This window comes from Sphaeramia orbicularis, unplaced genomic scaffold (assembly GCF_902148855.1).
Source record: "Sphaeramia orbicularis unplaced genomic scaffold, fSphaOr1.1, whole genome shotgun sequence".
Lineage (NCBI taxonomy): Eukaryota > Metazoa > Chordata > Actinopteri > Kurtiformes > Apogonidae > Sphaeramia > Sphaeramia orbicularis.
In genome coordinates, this window is record NW_021941653.1 from 81,951 (window position 1) to 100,815 (window position 18,865).

At 46.5% G+C, this 18,865-nt stretch overlaps 1 protein-coding gene across 1 annotated transcript; it reads right to left on the reverse strand.

Moving 5' to 3' along the window:
- Window positions 1-1,938: 1,938 nt before the first annotated feature.
- LOC115416716 (hyaluronan-binding protein 2) lies at window positions 1,939-18,559 on the reverse strand. The gene is made up of 13 exons (XM_030130563.1): window positions 18,404-18,559; window positions 17,052-17,151; window positions 15,345-15,434; window positions 14,992-15,102; window positions 13,887-14,003; window positions 13,538-13,648; window positions 7,870-8,041; window positions 7,439-7,536; window positions 6,202-6,661; window positions 5,859-6,001; window positions 3,238-3,372; window positions 2,798-2,943; window positions 1,939-2,216 (listed from the first exon to the last, which is right to left on the reverse strand). The coding sequence occupies exons 1-13, from the start codon at window positions 18,461-18,463 to the stop codon at window positions 2,040-2,042; spliced, it is 1,920 nt and encodes a 639-aa protein (XP_029986423.1). The 5' UTR covers window positions 18,464-18,559; the 3' UTR covers window positions 1,939-2,039.
- Between the last annotated feature and the right edge of the window lie 306 nt (window positions 18,560-18,865).

The following is an 18,865-nucleotide window of genomic DNA, read 5'->3' on the forward strand; positions in this document are numbered from 1 at the left end:
ATGAAGTATTTACTCTGTACTCCCTCTGTGGAAGTAACAGAGTATATGAAGTATTTATTCTGTACTCCCTTTGTGGAAATAACAGAGTATATGAAGTATTTACTCTGTACTCCTACTGTGGAAGTAACAGAGTATATGAAGGATTTACTCTGTACCCCCTCTGTGGAAGTAACAGAGTATATGATGGATTTACTCTGTACTCCCTCTGTGGAAGTAACAGAGTATATGAACTATTTACTCTGTACTCCCTCTGTGGAAGTAACAGAGTATATGAAGTATTTACTCTGTACTCCTTCTGTGGAAGTAACAGAGTATATGAAGGATTTACTCTATACTCCTTCTGTGGAAATAACAGAGTATATGAAGTATTTACTCTGTAGTCCTTCTGTGGAAATAACAAAGGATATGAAGTATTTACTCTGTACTCCCTCTGTGGAAGTAACAGAGTAAATGAAGTATTTACTCTGTACTCCCTCTGTGGATATAACAGAGTATATGAAGTATTTACTCTGTACTCCTTCTGTGGAAGTAACAGAGTATATGAAGGATTTACTCTGTAGTCCTTCTGTGGAAATAACACTCATTAGAGTATTTTGTCGTATTTCTTTGTGTACTTGTACACAGTTCTGTGTACTTTCTTGCAGGTTTTCTCGTCATCTTTACGTCACTGTGTGTTTGTGTTTGCAGATCTAAGTTGTCCAGTTCTAGATTCTAGAACCGCTCATCCTCAGTTGCAGATCTCCGCAGATCGGAGGCGGGTCTCATGGGGGCGGCGTCCTGCCTCTGTCTCCGCCTCCGTGGACGCTCGTCCGTTCGACTCCCAGTTCAGCATCCTGGCCGAGGACGGCTTCACCTGCGGACGCCGATACTGGGAGGTCATCGTCCAGGACAAACCTTATTGGCTGATCGGCGTCACCACGGGGACCGACTTGGGGCCCGGGACCACCCCCGGGCCCGGCTCCGCCCCCAGGCCCGGCGTGGGCGGGACGTCGTGGTGCATCTACCACGCGGAGGGGCGGTACGTGGCCTGTCACGACGCCCAGGAGGAGCAGCTGTCTGTGGGGAAGAGGGTGAGGAAGCTGGGGGTCCTGCTGGACCTCCACCAGGGGGAGGGGCCGCTGGACCTCCACCAGGGGGAGGTGCTGTTCTACGACGCAGACGCCATGACCCGCCTCCACTCCTTCAACGTCCAATGGAACGAGCCCATGTTTCCGATGTTCAACCCATGCATTAATGTGAACGGACTGAACCACCAACCACTGAGTGTGTTCTGGATCAAAGAACCCTGGGACTGGGACGGACAGCAACTGCACAACTACAACAACAACAATAATGATAATAATAATAGAAACGAACTAGAATAATTATGGAATCAATAACAATAACAACAGTAATAATTAACAAAAATAATTATAAAAAATAAGAAATGTAAGCGAGTAAATTCTACTCCTACTAATCCAGATGGTCCCACTGATAGAATATTCTTCTTCATTCATTCGACGTACAGACCTTATGGAGCTTCTTTTCATTTACAGGTCGTTTGTTTTGGTCACATGATGACATTTGGTCATTGTTGTTTTTGCTGTCGTTTCTCAGATGAAACAGAATGGTGTTCAAATTCTACTGATGTGTTTGAATAAGTTTGAGGTCGTTGATGTTCCTTTCATTTTAAAGGTTTGTAGATGCTTTTATTTGACTTTCATGTGGAGTTAGTCGAACTTTTCTGTCATTTTTGTGTTAATTTTTGTTTTTTTACACTCAGAGGTTTGATGTGAGGTCAAATGTGTGAAAGTGCACATGAACACACATGTGATGTGGCCGGTCCAAGGCAGTCCCATGGGTCTGACTGAACATGCTGTTGGTGTTTCCAGGTGTGCACACGTTCTGCTAGGAAAACTCATTTCAAGGAAACTCAGTGAAATCAAACATCAGCTCATTTATTTTTTCATAGAATAGAAAAATACAACAGATCTGAGTCCAACAGGCTCGGTTCAGGACCCAGGTCCAGGTCCAGGTCCTGGTCCACATGATGCTGGCATCTAAACAGCTGCAGGCGGCGTCAGACCTGTCTGGACCCGGATCCAGTCCAGGAAGTGGGTGACCCTGGTGTAGACCCCAGGTTTGTTCTTCTTCCCACACTGGTCCCCCCAACTGACCAGACCATAGACCACATGGACCCCCTGGTCCACACAGGTAAGAGGACCACCAGAGTCCCCCTGGAGGAGGAGGAAGATGATGAGTAACGGACAGTGCAGTATATATAATCTCTGTTTCATCTCTGTATAATCTCATTATAATCTCTGTATAATCTTTCGTCTCTGTATAATCTCATTATAATCTCTGTATAATCTGTTTCATCTCTGTATAATCTCATTATAATCTCTGTATAATCTGTTTCATCTCTGTATAATCTCATTATAATCTCTATGTAATCTCTGTTTAATCTCGTTATAATCTTGTTATAATCTTATTAGTGAATCCTCTCCAGTTGAAGGTGAATGATTCTAAAGTTAATTAAACCTTATTTAGTTTAAATGAAACTGATGTGAATAAACAATGACAGTTCAACTCAAAACAGTTGAAATAAAAACAGAAAATGGACTAACAATAAACAGTAGAAATCTGATTTAAAGTCAGCCCACTCAGGTCTGATCAAATGTTTCTGTAAATGCTGTGAAATAAATCCGATGTGAGTGGAAATAAATAAACTTGAATAAACCCTGGGTTAAATATGTGAATATAAACGTATAAAACAGATCTGTCTAAATATGGGCATGGGCGGGGCTTCCTGTCTGACCTGGCAGGAGTCCACGCCCCCCTGCAGGTGTCCGGCGCAGAACATGCTCATGTCCAGGACGCTGCCGTAAACGTCCGCCTCGCTGCATTTGTCCTGATTTATGAGAAGAACTCTGGCATCCAGGAGGTGGGTAGAGCCCAACTGAGCTGAAAACAACAAACAAACAAACAAAACAAAAACAAAGAAACACAACACACAAACAAAGAAACAAATACAACAAAAACAACAGAGACACAAACAAAACAAACAACAAACAAAACAACAAAAACAAAACAAACGGAAAAAAGAACAAACAATCAATCAAACAACAGTTGAAGGGTCAGTGTTAAACAGACTAGTGTTAAATTCCCACAGTTGAAGGGTCAGTGTTAAACAGACTAGTGTTAAATTCCCACAGTTGAAGGGTCAGTGTTAAACAGACTAGTGTTAGTTCTCCTTACATTCCTCGGTGGCCCCCCACCCAGAGATGGTACATTCCTTCCCATCAGGCAGTGCGGCGTCAGGCAGACAGGCTGACTTCACAAACTGAGTCTCGTTGGCACAAACTCCATCGGCTCCGTTCAGACGCAACAAAGCTGAAAAAAACAACAACAAACAGACGACAGGACCAATAAACAAACACTGGATTCAACTGGAAACACATGAAATACTATAGAATTAGACCAGTGAGGAATAATAATAATAATAATAATAATAATAATAATAATAATAATAATAATAATAGGAATTATTGTGTCTGACCCTATCTGATCCCCCTCTGCAAACCTGGTCCTCTTTCGACCCAGTGACACTGGAGGACATCTCAGCACTTTTATCCAAAATGAGACCCTCCTCCAACTCTGCAGACCTCCTCCCCCATAAGCTCTTGTCGGTGTCTTTGACACTATTGGACCATGGGTCACAAAGTTTTTTAACCTGTCGCTCTCAAGTGGTTTGTTTCCCAGCTCCCTCAAACAGGCCATCATAGAACCTAAACTAAAGAAAACCACACTGGACCCCACAGACTTCAAAAGCTCCAGGCCCATTTCAAAGCTCCCCCTATTGGCCAAAATCCTTGAGAAGGCAGTGTCTAAACAACTGACAGCTTTTCTGGAGACACACCAGATCTATGACACTTTTCAGTCTGGGTTTAGACAACGCCACTCAACAGAAACCGCACTATTAAAAGTGTCTAGTGACATCCTGATGGAGGCTGACTCCGGGAAATCCACGGTCTTGGTCCTGCTAGATCTGTCCTCAGCCTTTGACACAGTGGACCATACCATAATGATTGAGAGACTGAGGGACCTGGTAGGGATGTCAGGTCATGTGCTAGACTGGTTCTCCTCTTACCTGACCGGCAGAAGCTTCACTGTGTCAATAAACAACTTCCAATCTGACTCAGCGGATCTACTGTGTGGTGTGCCCCAAGGCTCTGTCCTGGGACCAGTGCTATTCTTACTCTATGTCCTCCCACTTGGCCACATTATCCGACAGTACAGTGATGTCTCCTATCATCTATTCGCGGATGACATCCAGATGTACTGCTCCTTTAACTCCTCTGAGCCCCACAAACTGAGTTCCTTAATCATCTGCTTGTCAGAGCTGAAGCAGTGGCTAAATGAGAACAGCCTCCAGCTGAACTCCAGTCAAACACAGACCCTCATCATTGCCCCGGACAGTGCAATCCCAGGGATCAAACATCACCTTGGAGACCTGAGTTCCTCGGTAAAGACCAAACTGAGGAATCTGGGTGTCATCTTTGACCAGGACATGTCTTTAGAATTCTACTCCAAACACCTAGTCAAAAACTGTTTCTTCCAACTACGCAACATCTCCAAACTCAGATCTATGGTGTCCACAAATGAGCTCGAGATGATCGTTCACGCTTTTGTGTCTTCTGGCTCAGACTACTGCAACAGCCTGTTTACATGCTTAAACAAGAAGGAGCTGGCCCGTCTACAGTTTGTCCAGAACTCTGCTGAAGGCTCCTGACCCGCACAAACAGGAGAACCCACATCACTCCCATCCTTAAATCTCTCCACTGGCTCCTGTTCTAGATCGTCTTCATTTCAAAATTCTGGTGCTAACTTTCCGGGCCCTACATGGCCAGGCCCCTGCATACATTGCTTCTCTGATCCAGCCCTACAGCTCGACTCGTAGCTTGAGGTCTTCAGGACAGCACCTGCTGATGGTTCCACACACCTGCTGATGGTTCCACACACCTGCTGATGGTTCCACACACCTGCTGATGGTTCCACACACCTGCTGATGGTTCCACGGACCTGTTTTAGCACACGCGGTGACAGGTCTGTTAAAGCTGTGGACCACGTCTATGGAATGACCTGCCTCTACACCTACGGTCCATGGACTCTGTACAGAGCTTTAAGAAACACCTCCAAACCCTCCTGTTCAAAAAGGCTTTTTAGTCTCCCACCTGACCCAGGACCACCACAGACTGATTACACTCTATGTATTCATCATAACATACTCCATGTGTCATCCCCCCCCCCCCCCCCCCCCAGTCTCTCTATATCTCTATCGCTCTCTCTTTTCTCCTCCTTTACTCTCTCTCTCTCTCTTTAACCCCACTGGTCCAGGCAGACGTCCATCCTTCAGGAGTCTGGGTCTGCTCCAGGTTTCTGCTGTTAAAGGGAAGTTTTTCCTTCCACTGTCACCAATCACAAGTGTTTGTTCCTGAAGGATTCTGTTGGGTCTGGAAACGTAATTTGATTCTGATTTGAACTGATAAAGCACTTTGTGACTCTGTCTGTGAAAAGTACTCTAGAAATAAAATTTACTTACTACTACTACTACTACTACTAATAATAATAATAATATTATCATTATTATTATTATTATTATTATTATTATCATCATTATTATTATTATTATTATTATTATTATTTACTTTACTCTGTTTATTCTGTTTTATTTTTTTATCAGTTTTTGGCTAAACCTGTGTTTGTTTGTTTGTTTGTTTGTTTGTTTGTTTGTTTGTTTGTTTGTTTGTTTGTTTGTTTGTTTGTGTTCCTTTTCCACAGGTCTGTATTCAGAGCCTGGACAGACTGGATCTTGTTACCTATGTCGTTGTAAACAGCCACAGGTGTTTCTCGGTAGTCTGGGTGTCTGATGACCCGCTCCACCGTCAGAACCTGCTCTGTGGGTTCGGTGTGGTCCAGGTTCTGCCCACCCAGAACCACCTGCATGTCCTTCTGCGGTTCTCTGCACAAACACACACACACACACACGTCTGTTTGACCTGCTGACCTCTGACACAACCAGGTCCAACCCACTCAGAACCAACATTTCTATTCTATTCTATTCTATTCTATTCTATTCTATTCTATTTTTTTCCATTTTTTTCTATTCTATTCTTTTTTATATGATTCTCTTCTACCTTTTTGGGGGGGGGTTGTGCTTACATGCAGTGTCCTGCGGTCAACACCCAGCAGCTGTCGATGACCACCCCCCCACAGATGTGTCTGTAGGGGCCGCTGGACCCCCCTGGTCTGACCTGGACCGAGGCCTGCCAGGGCAGGGCCCCAGGCGGGACCTTCAGGCCCCCATAGATCCGTGTGATCTGCTTCTTAGGTTGAGGTCGTCCACAAGTGAGGAACCGAGGGGGCGGGGCCGGGGCGGTGGTGGGCGGGGCTGTGGGCAGGGCTGTGGCGGTCTGGGTGGGGGTCAGGGTAGGACTCTGGGACGGGGACTCGGTGGCGGTGGGTTCTGTGGTAGGTTCAGGTTCAGATCCAGGTTGGGTGGGTTGGGGGGTCTGTGGGGTCTGTGGGGTCTGTGGGGTCTGTGGGGTCTCGGGGGTCTGAGGGGTCTCGGGTGCGTTTGTTGAATGTTCTGTTGGATCTGGATCTGATGTCGGAGACACGTCTGAAAAACAGGAACACAAGGAGAAGGTTTTTGTCCTGGACGTGGACCCGTGGACCAGCTCTAAACCTTTGCTGGGGGACTGAAGGGGTCATGGGGGTCTGTCCATCCAGTCCCCAGGGACATCCTGTGGGGGGGCGGGGGGGGCTCCAGGAGGACAGGGTGTTAGTGGACATTCAGTCCCTGGACCCAAGGACTGGGAGTCTGCCTGTTGTGTGTTTTTGTGTTGTTGTTGTGTGTTTGTGTGTTGTTGTTGTTGTGTAGTTGTTGTGTGTTTGTGTGTAGTTGTTGTGTGTTTGTGTGTTGTTGTGTAGTTGTTGTGTGTTTGTGTGTAGTTGTGTGTTTGTGTGTTGTTGTGTAGTTGTTGTGTGTTTGTGTGTAGTTGTTGTGTGTTTGTGTGTTGTGTGTAGTTGCTGTGTGTTTGTGTGTTGTTGTGTAGTTGTTGTGTGTTTGTGTGTAGTTGTTGTGTGTTTGTGTGTTGTTGTGTAGTTGTTGTGTGTTTGTGTGTAGTTGTGTGTTTGTGTGTTGTGTGTAGTTGCTGTGTGTTTGTGTGTTGTTGTGTAGTTGTTGTGTGTTTGTGTGTAGTTGTTGTGTGTTTGTGTGTTGTGTGTAGTTGCTGTGTGTTTGTGTGTTGTTGTGTAGTTGTTGTGTGTTTGTGTGTTGTGTGTAGTTGCTGTGTGTTTGTGTGTTGTTGTGTAGTTGTTGTGTTGTTGTGTAGTTGTTGTTGTGTCTTTTTGTGTGTAGTTGTGTTGTGGTATTTGTGTAGTTGTGTGTTTTCACCGGTGGTCTCTGCACACTCCAGGACGTCGCAGTAGTCCCACAGTAGTTTTCGTCCCTTCCTGTAGAAACACCAGGGCATGGAGTCCCCGTCTGGGTTCCTGCAGCAGAGAGAACCTTCAGGTCAGAACCTTCTACTGGTTCTGCTGGTTCTGCTGGTTCTACTGGTTCTAGTTGTTCTAGGGGTTCTACTGGTTCTAGCTGTTCTAGGGGTTCTCATGGTTCTAGTTGTTCTAAGGGTTCTAGCTGTTCTAGGGGTTCTCATGGTTCTAGTTGTTCTAGTGGTTCTATTGGTTCTAGTTGTTCTAGTGGTTCTTGTGGCTCTACTGGTTCTAGGGTTCTGAGGGTGTGGTCCAGTTGTGGTGGACCGGTGTGGTCCGATTGTGGTGGACTGTGGTGGACCGCTGTGGTCCAGTTGCGGTGGACCTGCAGACCTGCAGAAGTTGTGCGGTCCCAGTCCGTCCTGGTCCTCGTAGGAGTTGAAGGGGTCGGCTCCGTTCTCCAGGATGAAGTGGGAGTTCCAGAACAGACACTCAGAACCGTCGTCCGTCTCGCTCACGTTACCGCGGTACGACTCCCCGTCCTCCACGAAGCAGTCGTTTGGACCTGAGGATGGACCGCACTGACTGGGTTAGAGGACAGGGGCCTGTGGACCAAAACCGGCCTTTTAAGGGGTCCAATCAGGCCCTTTAAAGGGTCCAATCAGGCCCTTTAAAGGGTCCAATCAGGCCCTTTAAGGGGTCCAATCAGGCCCTTTAAAGGGTCCAATCAGGCCCTTTAAAGGGTCCAATCAGGCCCTTTAAGGGGTCCAATCAGGCCCTTTAAAGGGTCCAATCAGGCCCTTTAAGGGGTCCAATCAGGCCCTTTAAAGGGTCCAATCAGGCCCTTTAAGGGGTCCAATCAGGCCCTTTAAAGGGTCCAATCAGGCCCTTTAAGGGGTCCAATCAGGCCCTTTAAAGGGTCCAATCAGGCCCTTTAAAGGGTCCAATCAGGCCCTTTAAGGGGTCCAATCAGGCCCTTTAAAGGGTCCAATCAGGCCCTTTAAGGGGTCCAATCAGGCCCTTTAAAGGGTCCAATCAGGCCCTTTAAGGGGTCCAATCAGGCCCTTTAAAGGGTCCAATCAGGCCCTTTAAGGGGTCCAATCAGGCCCTTTAAAGGGTCCAATCAGGCCCTTTAAAGGGTCCAATCAGGCCCTTTAAGGGGTCCAATCAGGCCCTTTAAAGGGTCCAATCAGGCCCTTTAAGGGGTCCAATCAAGCCCTTTAAGGGGTCCAATCAGGCCCTTTAAGGGGTCCAATCAGGCCCTTTAAGGGGTCTGCTCCGGCCCTTTAAGGGGTCTGCTCCGGCCCTTTAAAGGTGCACGAACGGAAACACATTTCTGTTCCGATGGAAGCTTTTGTGTCAGAACCACTTAAATTTAATGCCAAGTTTCAGTTCGCTGAAACTTCAACCGTCAAGAAAAAGATGTAAACGAGATGATGCCAAAAAGTGGATTTAAAAGATGAACCAATCTGAAAATAATGGAAAAAACAAGACGAAAAGGACGTAGAGACAAACATAAAAAACACGTAGGATTAAAACTAAAACTGGGAAAAAAAGACAAGAGTGACGTAAACGATGAAAAAGACTAGACAAAAACCAGCAAAAATGACAAAAAGTGAAACATAGAAAGATGAAAGATAAATACGAAACAAGCACTGAAATTAAATAAAGACATTCAAACAGATGAAAACAAAAAAGGACAGAAGAGAAAAATAAAGAAAAAGATAGAAACATTTACAAGAAAAAACAAAAAGACAAAAGTGACAGAAGATGAAAACTATACAAGGATGAAAAGAACAGAAAAAAGAGTCACATGTTCGAAAACAGTCATATTAGCTGTGGTCCAGGTCCAGGTCCAGTCCAGTCCAGTCGTTTCTGTATGTGTGTTTGTGGATCATTAATGTGGAACCATCTGATTAAACTCAGCTCCACTAATAAAACTGACCTGAACTGTCCATCCATCCATCATCTGCCTCTTATCTGGGGCCGGGTCACAGGGGCAACAGTCTAATCATGGATGCCCAGACTTCCCTCTCCTCAGACTCCTCCCTCTCATCAGACTCCTCCTCCAGCTCTTCCGGGAGGACCCCAAGGCGTTCCCAGTCCAGTCCACAGACATAGTCTCTCCAACGTGTCCTAGGTCTTCCCTCAGGTCTCCTCCTGGTGGGACATGCCCAGAACACCTCCCCAGGGAGGAGTCCAAGAGACATCCCAAACAGATGTCTGATCCACCTCAGCTGGTTCCTCTGGACATGGAGGAGCAGCAGCTCAACTCCGAACTCCTCTCTGGCCACTGAGCTCCTCCCCCTATCCCTAAGGGTCCGCCCACCCACCCTACAGAGGAAACTCATTTGGAAGCTTGTGTCTGGGATCTGGTCCTTTGGGTCCTGACCCAAAGCTCAAGACCACAGGTGAGGGTCTGAACGTAGACTGAGGGTAAATCCAGAGCTTCTCCTTTGAGCTCAGCTCCTTCTGAACCACAACAGACCCGTACAAGCACTGCAGACGCTGCACCCACCCACCTGTCAATCTGAACCTCCATCCTTCCCTCACTGTGAACCAGACCCAGACACTTGAACTCCTCCACTTGGACCAAAGACTCCCCACCGACCCAGAGAGGGCAGACCACCTTTTTCCAGTCCAGAACCATGGTCTCAGATTTGGAGGTGCAGATCCTCATCCCACTGGCTTCACACTCGGCTGCAAACTGCCCCAGATCACACTGAAGGTCCAGGTTCCATGAGGCCAACAGGACAATGTCATCTGCAAAAAGCAGAGACGAAATCCTGTGGTCCCTAAACCGGACCCCCTCTGGCCCCTGGCTGCGCCGAGAAATTCTGTCCAAAAAAAAAAAATTACGAACAGAACCGGTGCCAAAGGGCAGCCCTCCCAGAGTCCCATATGCACTTGGAACAGGTCTGACTTACTGCCGGCAATGCAAACCAGGCTCCTGCTTCAGTCATACAAGGACCGGACTGCCCGTAGCAGAGGGCCCCGGACCCCATACTCCGGAAGCACCTCCCACAGGATACCACAAGGGACATGGTCGAACACCTTCTCCAGATCCACAAAACACATGTGGACCGGTGGGGCACACTCCCATGAACCCTCGAGCACCCGATGGAGAGTGTAAAGCTGGTCCAGTGTTCCGCAACCGGGATGAAAACCTGAATCCAAGGTTCTACTTTGGGTGGGATCCTCCTCTCCAGTACCTGGAATAGACTTTCCCCGGGAGGCTCAGGAGTGGGATCCCCCTGTGGTTGGAGCGGATCCTCCGGACCCCCTTCTTAAAAAGGGGGACCCCCACCCTGGTCTGCCCATCCAGAGGTACTGTCCCCGACTGCCACGCCATGTTACAGAGACGTGTCAGCCAAGACAGTCCTGCACATCCAGAGATTTAAGGTACTCAGGGTGAACCTCATCCACCCCTGGTGCTCTGCCACCAAGGAGCTGTCCAACCACCTCAGCGTGGGTGATGGACCAGTCCACCTCTGAGACCTCAGCCTCTGCTTCCTCCATGGGAGACGTGACAGTGGGATTGAGGAGACCCTCCAAGTATTCCTTACACTGTCCGACCACATCCCCAGTGGAGGTCAGCTCCTCCCATTCCACTGGAGACAGTGTTGGTGGCGCACTGCTTTCCCCTCCTGAGGCGCCGGATGGTTTGCCAGAATTTCCTCGAGGCCGACCGATAGTCCTCCTCCATGACCTCCTCAAACTCCACCCAGACCAGAGATTTGCCTCCACAACCGCTTGGGCTGCAGTACACCTGGCCTGCCGGTACCCATCAGCTGCCTCTGGAGTCCCACGGGCCAACAAGGCTCGATAAGACTCCCTCTTCAGCTTGACGGCATCCCTTACTTCCGGGGTCCACCACCAGGTTCGGGGATTGCCGCCACAACAGGCACCGGAGACCCTGCAACCACAGCTCCGATCAGCCGCTTCGACAATGGAGGTGGAGAACATGGTCCACTCGGACTCAATGTCCCCAGCCTCCCCCGGGATCTAGGAGAAGCTCTCCTGGAGGTGGGAGCTGAAGACCACACTGACATCGGGCTCTGCCAGATGTTCCCAGCAGACCCTCACAACACGTTTGGGCCTGCCGAGTCGGTCCGGTTTCCTCCTTTGCCAGCGGATCAAACTCACCACCAGGTGGTGATCGGTTGACAGCTCTGCCCCTCTCTTCACCCGAGTGTCCAAAACATGCGGTCGGAGGTCTGATGATACGACAACGAAGTCGATCATCGACCTCCGGCCCAGGGTGTCCTGGTGCCAAGTGCACTTATGGACATCCCTGTGTTGGAACATGGTGTTTGTTCTGGACAAACTGTGACTAGCACAGAAGTCCAAGAACAGAACACCACTGGGGTTCAGATCGGGGGGGCCGTTCCTCCCCATCACCCCCCTCCAGGTCTCACTGTCGTTACCCATGTGGGCATTGAAGTCACCCAGGAGAACAATGGAGTCCCCAGTCGGAGCACCATCCAGCACCCCTCCCAGGGACTCCAAGAAGGCTGGGTACTCTGCACTGCTGTTCAGCCTGTAGGCCGAAACAACAGTGAGGCACCTGTCCCTGACCTGAAGGCGTAGGGACGCGACCCTCTTGTTCACCGGGGTGAACTCCAACACATGGTGGCTGAGCTGAGAGGCTATGACCACGCCCACACCAGCCCGCCGCCTCTCACCGCGGGCAACGCCAGAGAAGTGGAGAGTCCAGCCCCTTTTGAGGGGTTGGGTTCCAGAGCCCAAGCTGTGTGTGGAGGTGAGCCCGACTATATCTAGACAGTATCTCTCAACCTCCCTCACATGCTCTGGCTCCTTCCCCCCCAGCGAAGTGACATTCCATGTCCCAAGAGCTACACTCTGTGTCCAGGGATCGGATTGTCGAGCTCCCTGCCGTCGAATGCTACCCAATCCACACTGCACCCGACCCCTACGATTCCCTCGGTAGGTGGTGAGTCCACCAGAGGGAGACCTGAACTGAACTGACTTTATTCCTGTTATTCTTGTGCAGAGCCCTGACCTCTGACCTCTGACCCCTGACTAGGGATGGGAATTGAGAATCAGTTCTTTTTGAGAACCAGATCCCAGTAGCTCCATTCCTTGGAATCGTTTGCCTGCCTGCTTAATGATTCTGCTTATCGATTTCACCTTCATGTGCAATGACGTCACGCGTACGCTGCATTGTTTTGGTCAGGACGTAGCTAACATGGTGTTGAGGCAGAAATGATCTAAACAGACCACACCAGGTCTAAACAGACCACACCAGGTCTAAACAGACCACACCAGGTCCAAACAGACCACACCAGGTCTAAACAGAACACACCAGGTCTAAACAGACCACACCAGGTCTAAACAGACCACACCAGGTCCAAACAGACCACACCAGGTCTAAACAGACCACACCAGGTCCAAACAGACCACACCAGGTCTAAACAGACCACACCAGGTCCACTGGAACTCTGTCAAAGCTTCCATGTCTTCAAAAGGGTGGAATCCCTCCAGTCTGTTCAAACGTTTGTCCACAGCATGTGATTCATTTACAGGAATGTCGCGTATTTGATTCCCTACTGAGCGACGCTTGTGAACGTAGCGGCAGAGTGAACGCCCAGTTCCGGTTCCGTTTCTGGTGCAGCCAACAAACATCATACCCCCTCAAATAGAAGTTTCCGAAGGAAGGGGAAATGAAATGAGGTGCACAACAACAGGAGACGGGCCAAGTCCAGTCGAACTGGTTCCATGTAGTGGAAATGCGGTAATAGAGGAATTAGTAAAGAGTCTGTAGTTTCACTTTCACTGTACGCCCCCCCACCCCCCGCATCATCTGTTCTTATTATTTGTTCATACTGTATATGTTCTATTTTCTGTGCATTTGGAAATATAAAAGACAGTTAATGCAAACACACCTGTTTGGACTCTTCTATTCCCTCAGCCAATGAGAATCAATAAGGAATTGGATCGATAAGCAAAATCGATAATGGAATTAGAATCGTTAACTTCTTATTGATTCCCATCCCTACCCCTGACCTCTGACCCCTGTAGACTGTGTGTGTGTATTTACCGACATGGCAGAAGCGTCCTCTGAAGCCCCGAGGACAGTCACAGTCGAAGTCGTTCCCGTCCTGAACGCAGCGTCCACCGTTTCTGCACGGGTTTGGATCGCACACAGAGTCTGGAACACGCACACAATACACACACACAAACACAATACACACACACAAACACAACACACACACAAACATCACACATTAACACACACTCTGGATTTAGTCCAAATATATTTATTAGAAACAGATTTAGTAAAAGCAGATTTATTAAAGTCACATTTATTAAAAATATGTATTCAAACCCTGTTTGTTCAAACCATATTCTTAGGAATATTCGTATGAATTCCAGGGTTTCGTACTCACAGCTCCTACAGTTGGGAGGTTGGAACGGTGCCTTGCATTTACACTCATAGAACGGGGGCGTCGACGTCAGCACACATTCACCACGCCCACAACGGCCTCTTTTACAGGCTTTAGGACCTGAACAGTTCAAACAGACGCTTAGGACAACCAGCAAGAACTGGGAAAAACTGTTCAAAAAAACCATTAAAACCAGCAAGAACTGGGAAAAACTGTTCAAAAAAACCATTAAAACCAGCAAGAACTGGGAAAAACTGTTCAAAAAAACATTAAAACCAGCAAGAACTGGGAAAAACTGTTCAAAAAAACCATTAAAACCAGCAAGAACTGGGAAAAACTGTTCAAAAAACCCATTAAAACCAGCAAGAACTGGGAAAAACTGTTAAAAAAAACATTAAAACCAAGAAGAACTGGGAAAAACTGTTCAAAAAAGCATTAAAACCAGCAAGAACTGGGAAAAACTGTTCAAAAAACCATTAAAACCAGCAAGAACTGGGAAAAACTGTTAAAAAAAAAACCATTAAAACCAGCAAGAACTGGGAAAAACTGTTCAAAAAACCATTAAAACCAGCAAGAACTGGGAAAAACTGTTAAAAAAAACCCATTAAAACCAGCAAGAACTGGGAAAAACTGTTAAAAAAAAAAACAAAAAAACATTAAAACCAGCAAGAACTGGGAAAAACTGTTCAAAAAACCATTAAAACCAGCAAGAACTGGGAAAAACTGTTCAAAAATAAAAATAAAAAAATAAATAAAAAAAACTTTAAAACCATTAAAAACATCATTAAGAACTGTTCAAAACTGTTAAAAAAAAAAAAAAAATTAAAACCAGCAAGAACTGGGAAAAACTGTCCAAAAAACCCTCATTAAAACCATTGAAAAAAACATTAAGAACTATTCAGAACTGTTAAAAAAAAAGCCATTAAAAAAAAACATTAAAAAAACCCCCAAAACATTAAGAACTGTGAGAAAAAAAAAACTGTTAAAAAAAAAAAACATTAAAAACAATTAAAAACTTTTGAAAACCATAAAAAAAAACTGTTAAGAACTGTTAAGAACAGTTGAAAACTGTTCAAACCCATTCAGAACAGTTGAAAGTGTGTCCCACCTTTCTCACACCTCTTCCCTTTGAAGGGTTTGGGACAGTCACATTTGTATTTCCTTTTGGCCTTTTCCTCACACACACCGTTGTTGAAGCAGGGGTTTGGGTTACACTGGCCTGGAAACAAAACCAACCACCCAACCAAAACAAACAAACAACCAAAACAACCAACCAACCAAAACAAACAAACGACCGACCAAGCAAACAAACAACCCAACATACATTTAGAAGAAGAAAGACACGTCCAATCACAGGTCAGCATCAAACACCAGCAGGAAACCAACCAACAGCGACACACAGGTTATCATTATTATTATTTATTTGTTGTTGTTGTTGTTACTGATGACTGTGTTTCTCACCTTCTGGGTCTTGCAGATCAAACAGCCAGTCCAGACCACCGTGGTCATCATCATCATCTTCATCATCGTTTATAAACTGAAAGATTAAGTCTGAAAATACACACACACCAGGCAAATACAAACTAGTTATATATATATACACACACACACACACACACACACACACACACACACACACACACACACTATATTTCCAAAAGTCTTGTCTCCTCCATCCCAATCCTCAGACTCAGCTGTTCCAGTCCCTTCCATGTCCACAGGTGGATTAAATCCAGCCCTAGGCATGCAGACTGCTTTTACAAACATTTGGGACAGAATGGGTCTCTCTCAGGAGCTCAGTGAATTCCAGCGTGGAACTGTGATAGGATGCCACCTGTGACACAAATCCAGTGGTGAACTTTCCTGGCTCCTAAATATTCCACAGTCAGCTGTCAGCTGGATTATAAGAAAGTGGAAGTGTTTGGGAACGACAGCGACTCAGCCACGCAGTGGTAGGCCACGGAAACTGACGGAGCGGGGTCAGCGGATGCTGAGGCGCAGAGTGTGAAGAGGTGGACGACTTTCTGCAGAGTCAATGGTACAGACCTCCAAACTTCATGTGTCCTTCAGATTAGCTCCAGAACAGTGCGCACAGAGCTTCATGGAATGGGTTTCCGTGGCCGAGCGGCCGCATCCGAGCCATACATCAGTAAGTGCAATGCACAGCGGTGCATGCAGTGGTGTAAAGCACGCCGCCACTGGACTGTAGAGCAGGGGAGGAGCCTTCTCTGGACTGACCAATCACACCTCTCCATCTGGAAATCTGACGGACGGGTCTGGGTTTGGCGGTCTCCAGGAGAACGATACTTGTGGGAGCGCATTGTGCCGAGTGTAAAGTTTGGTGGAGGGGGGGTTATGGTGTGGGGTTGTTTTTCAGGAGCTGGGCTGGGCCCCTTAGTTCCAGTGAAAGGAACTGGGAATGCTTCAGCAGAACAAGACATTTGGGACAATTCCACGCTCCCAACTTTGTGGGAACAGTTTGGAGCCGGCCCCTTCCTCTTCCAACATGACTGTGCACCAGTGCACAAAGCAAGGTCCATTTGGACATGGAGGACAGAGTCTGGTGTGGATGAACTGGACTGGCCTGCACACAGTCCTGACCTCAACCCCATAGAACACCTTTGGATGAATTAGAGCGCAGACTGAGAGCCAGGCCTTCTGTCCAACATCAGTGTGGGACCTCACAAATGCGCTTCTGGAAGAACGGTCCAAAATTCCCATGAACACACTCCTAAACCTTGTGGACAGCCTTCCCAGAAGAGTTGAAGCTGTTAGAGCTGCAAAGGGTGGAGCCACGTCAGACTGAACCCATAGACTAGGAATGGGATGGACCTGACATTCATATGTGAGTCAAAGCAGGAGAGGGAATACTGTTGGAAATAGAGTGTGTGTATGTATATATATATATATATATATATATATATATGTATATGAATATGGATGAGTACTGAGAGGAAGAGTAATGAAACAATCTATCTATCTATCTATCTGTGTGTCAGAGGCTGTTTCTGTGTGTTTTGCTTCTACTTGTTCTTCATCTATCCTAAACTGTCCTGCTGTAGCTGTACCCCTGCCATCTGGTCCACATGTCCTGGTCCAACCTGGTCCAACCAGGTCCAACCAGGTCCAACCAGGTCCAGTACAGTTTGATTAAACATGGACACTGACCTCGGATGATGTCCTCAAACCGTTCCGTCTTCTTATGTCGTCCTCGGTGTCGTTCAGGCGCTGATGACGAATGTCTGTGTTTGTGTTTTCCACGTTTCATCTGAGGAAAAAAAAAACACACACACAAGGACCCTGTAACCACCCACAGACCATAATATGCACAGGCTGTTCAGTGCATTTGTTTTGAACTTTTTTACACTTTTTAAATATGTCATCACCTTCATCCATAAATAAAAAACCCAAATCTTCAGTAACTGAACTCATATTGAATGCTTTAAATGACAGGTTTGGAACAGAAACAAAACCGGTTAAAACAAAAAATACAAAAAACTATTTTATTCCAATTTTCTACATTTGAATTCTATTAGTTCTGTTTTTTCGTATTATTCTTCCTGTCACATGTCAGTGATTCACACCAACACTGGTTCAAACAGTAGCATTTATGATTTAAAAAAAAAAAAAAAAACATGAACAAGTGTTGAATTCTGTCTAAAAACAAACTAAAAAATATGATGAAAATAACGTGACCTTAAATAACAGGAAGTGGAATGTGTGTTTAATATACTCACCTGGACAGCAGAGGGTTAAAGTGTGTTTAATATACTCACCTGGACAGCACAGGGTTCAAGTGTGTTTAATATACTCACCTGGACAGCACAGGGTTCAAGTGTGTTTAATATACTCACCTGGACAGCACAGGGTTCAAGTGTGTTTAATATACTCACCTGGACAGCACAGGGTTCAAGTGTGTTTAATATACTCACCTGGACAGCACAGGGTTCAAGTGTGTTTAATATACTCACCTGGACAGCACAGGGTTCAAGTGTGTTTAATATACTCACCTGGACAGCACAGGGTTCAAGTGTGTTTAATATACTCACCTGGACAGCACAGGGTTAAAGTGTGTTTAATATACTCACCTGGACAGCACAGGGTTCAAGTGTGTTTAATATACTCACCTGGACAGCACAGGGTTCAAGTGTGTTTAATATACTCACCTGGACAGCACAGGGTTAAAGTGTGTTTAATATACTCACCTGGACAGCACAGGGTTAAAGTGTGTTTAATATACTCACCTGGACAGCACAGGGTTAAAGTGTGTTTAATATACTCACCTGGACAGCACAGGGTTCAAGTGTGTTTAATATACTCACCTGGACAGCACAGGGTTCAAGTGTGTTTAATATACTCACCTGGACAGCACAGGGTTAAAGTGTGTTTAATATACTCACCTGGACAGCACAGGGTTAAACTACTGATCATTTGCTTCAGAAAAGTCATGGTATTCAACATGTAACGGCTGCAGATTGAGTGGGTTTTTTTAGCGTTTCGTCATCGTCGTGGATACGTACTTCTGCAGGGAGGACGAACGCTGCCAGGACCAGGCAGACGAGCAGGAGCTGGACCTTCATGTCGGATCACGGGTGACCGTCCCAGACTGACCGTCCCAGACTGAGTGTCCTGGCGTTGAAGCCGACTTTAAACACACAAACCTTTGGCTCGTGGGCGTTGAACATCCCCCGCCTCGTCATGTGACCTCTGACCTCAGCTCTGTTTAACAGGTTTATTCAGTTTTTCTGTTTTTAGTCGGAATAGGACACAGGTTTGGTCTGGTTTTCTGAACGGTGTTGAACAGCAAATGGAAGTTGGAGGTGAGTTTGTGTGGATTTGACTTAGTTTATGATTGAAATGGACGGATCAGTCGACGTGTTTGTTTGAAGTGTTTGTTTTAAATCAGACTTTGGATTCGTTTGAACTCAGTCTGAGGTCATGGACTTATATAACCAAGCAAAAACTGAAGAGCTGACCCTGAA

Coding starts and splice junctions, on each gene's coding strand:
- LOC115416716 (XM_030130563.1), bottom strand. CDS start 18,463: ATGAAGGTCCAGCTCCTGCTCGTCTGCCTGGTCCTGGCAGCGTTCGTC. Junction 15,103..15,344: donor TGATCTGCAAGACCCAGAAG/GTGAGAAACACA, acceptor TTTTGTTTCCAG/GCCAGTGTAACCCAAACCCC. Junction 6,002..6,201: donor TTGACCGCAGGACACTGCAT/GTAAGCACAACC, acceptor GTGTTTGTGCAG/AGAACCGCAGAAGGACATGC.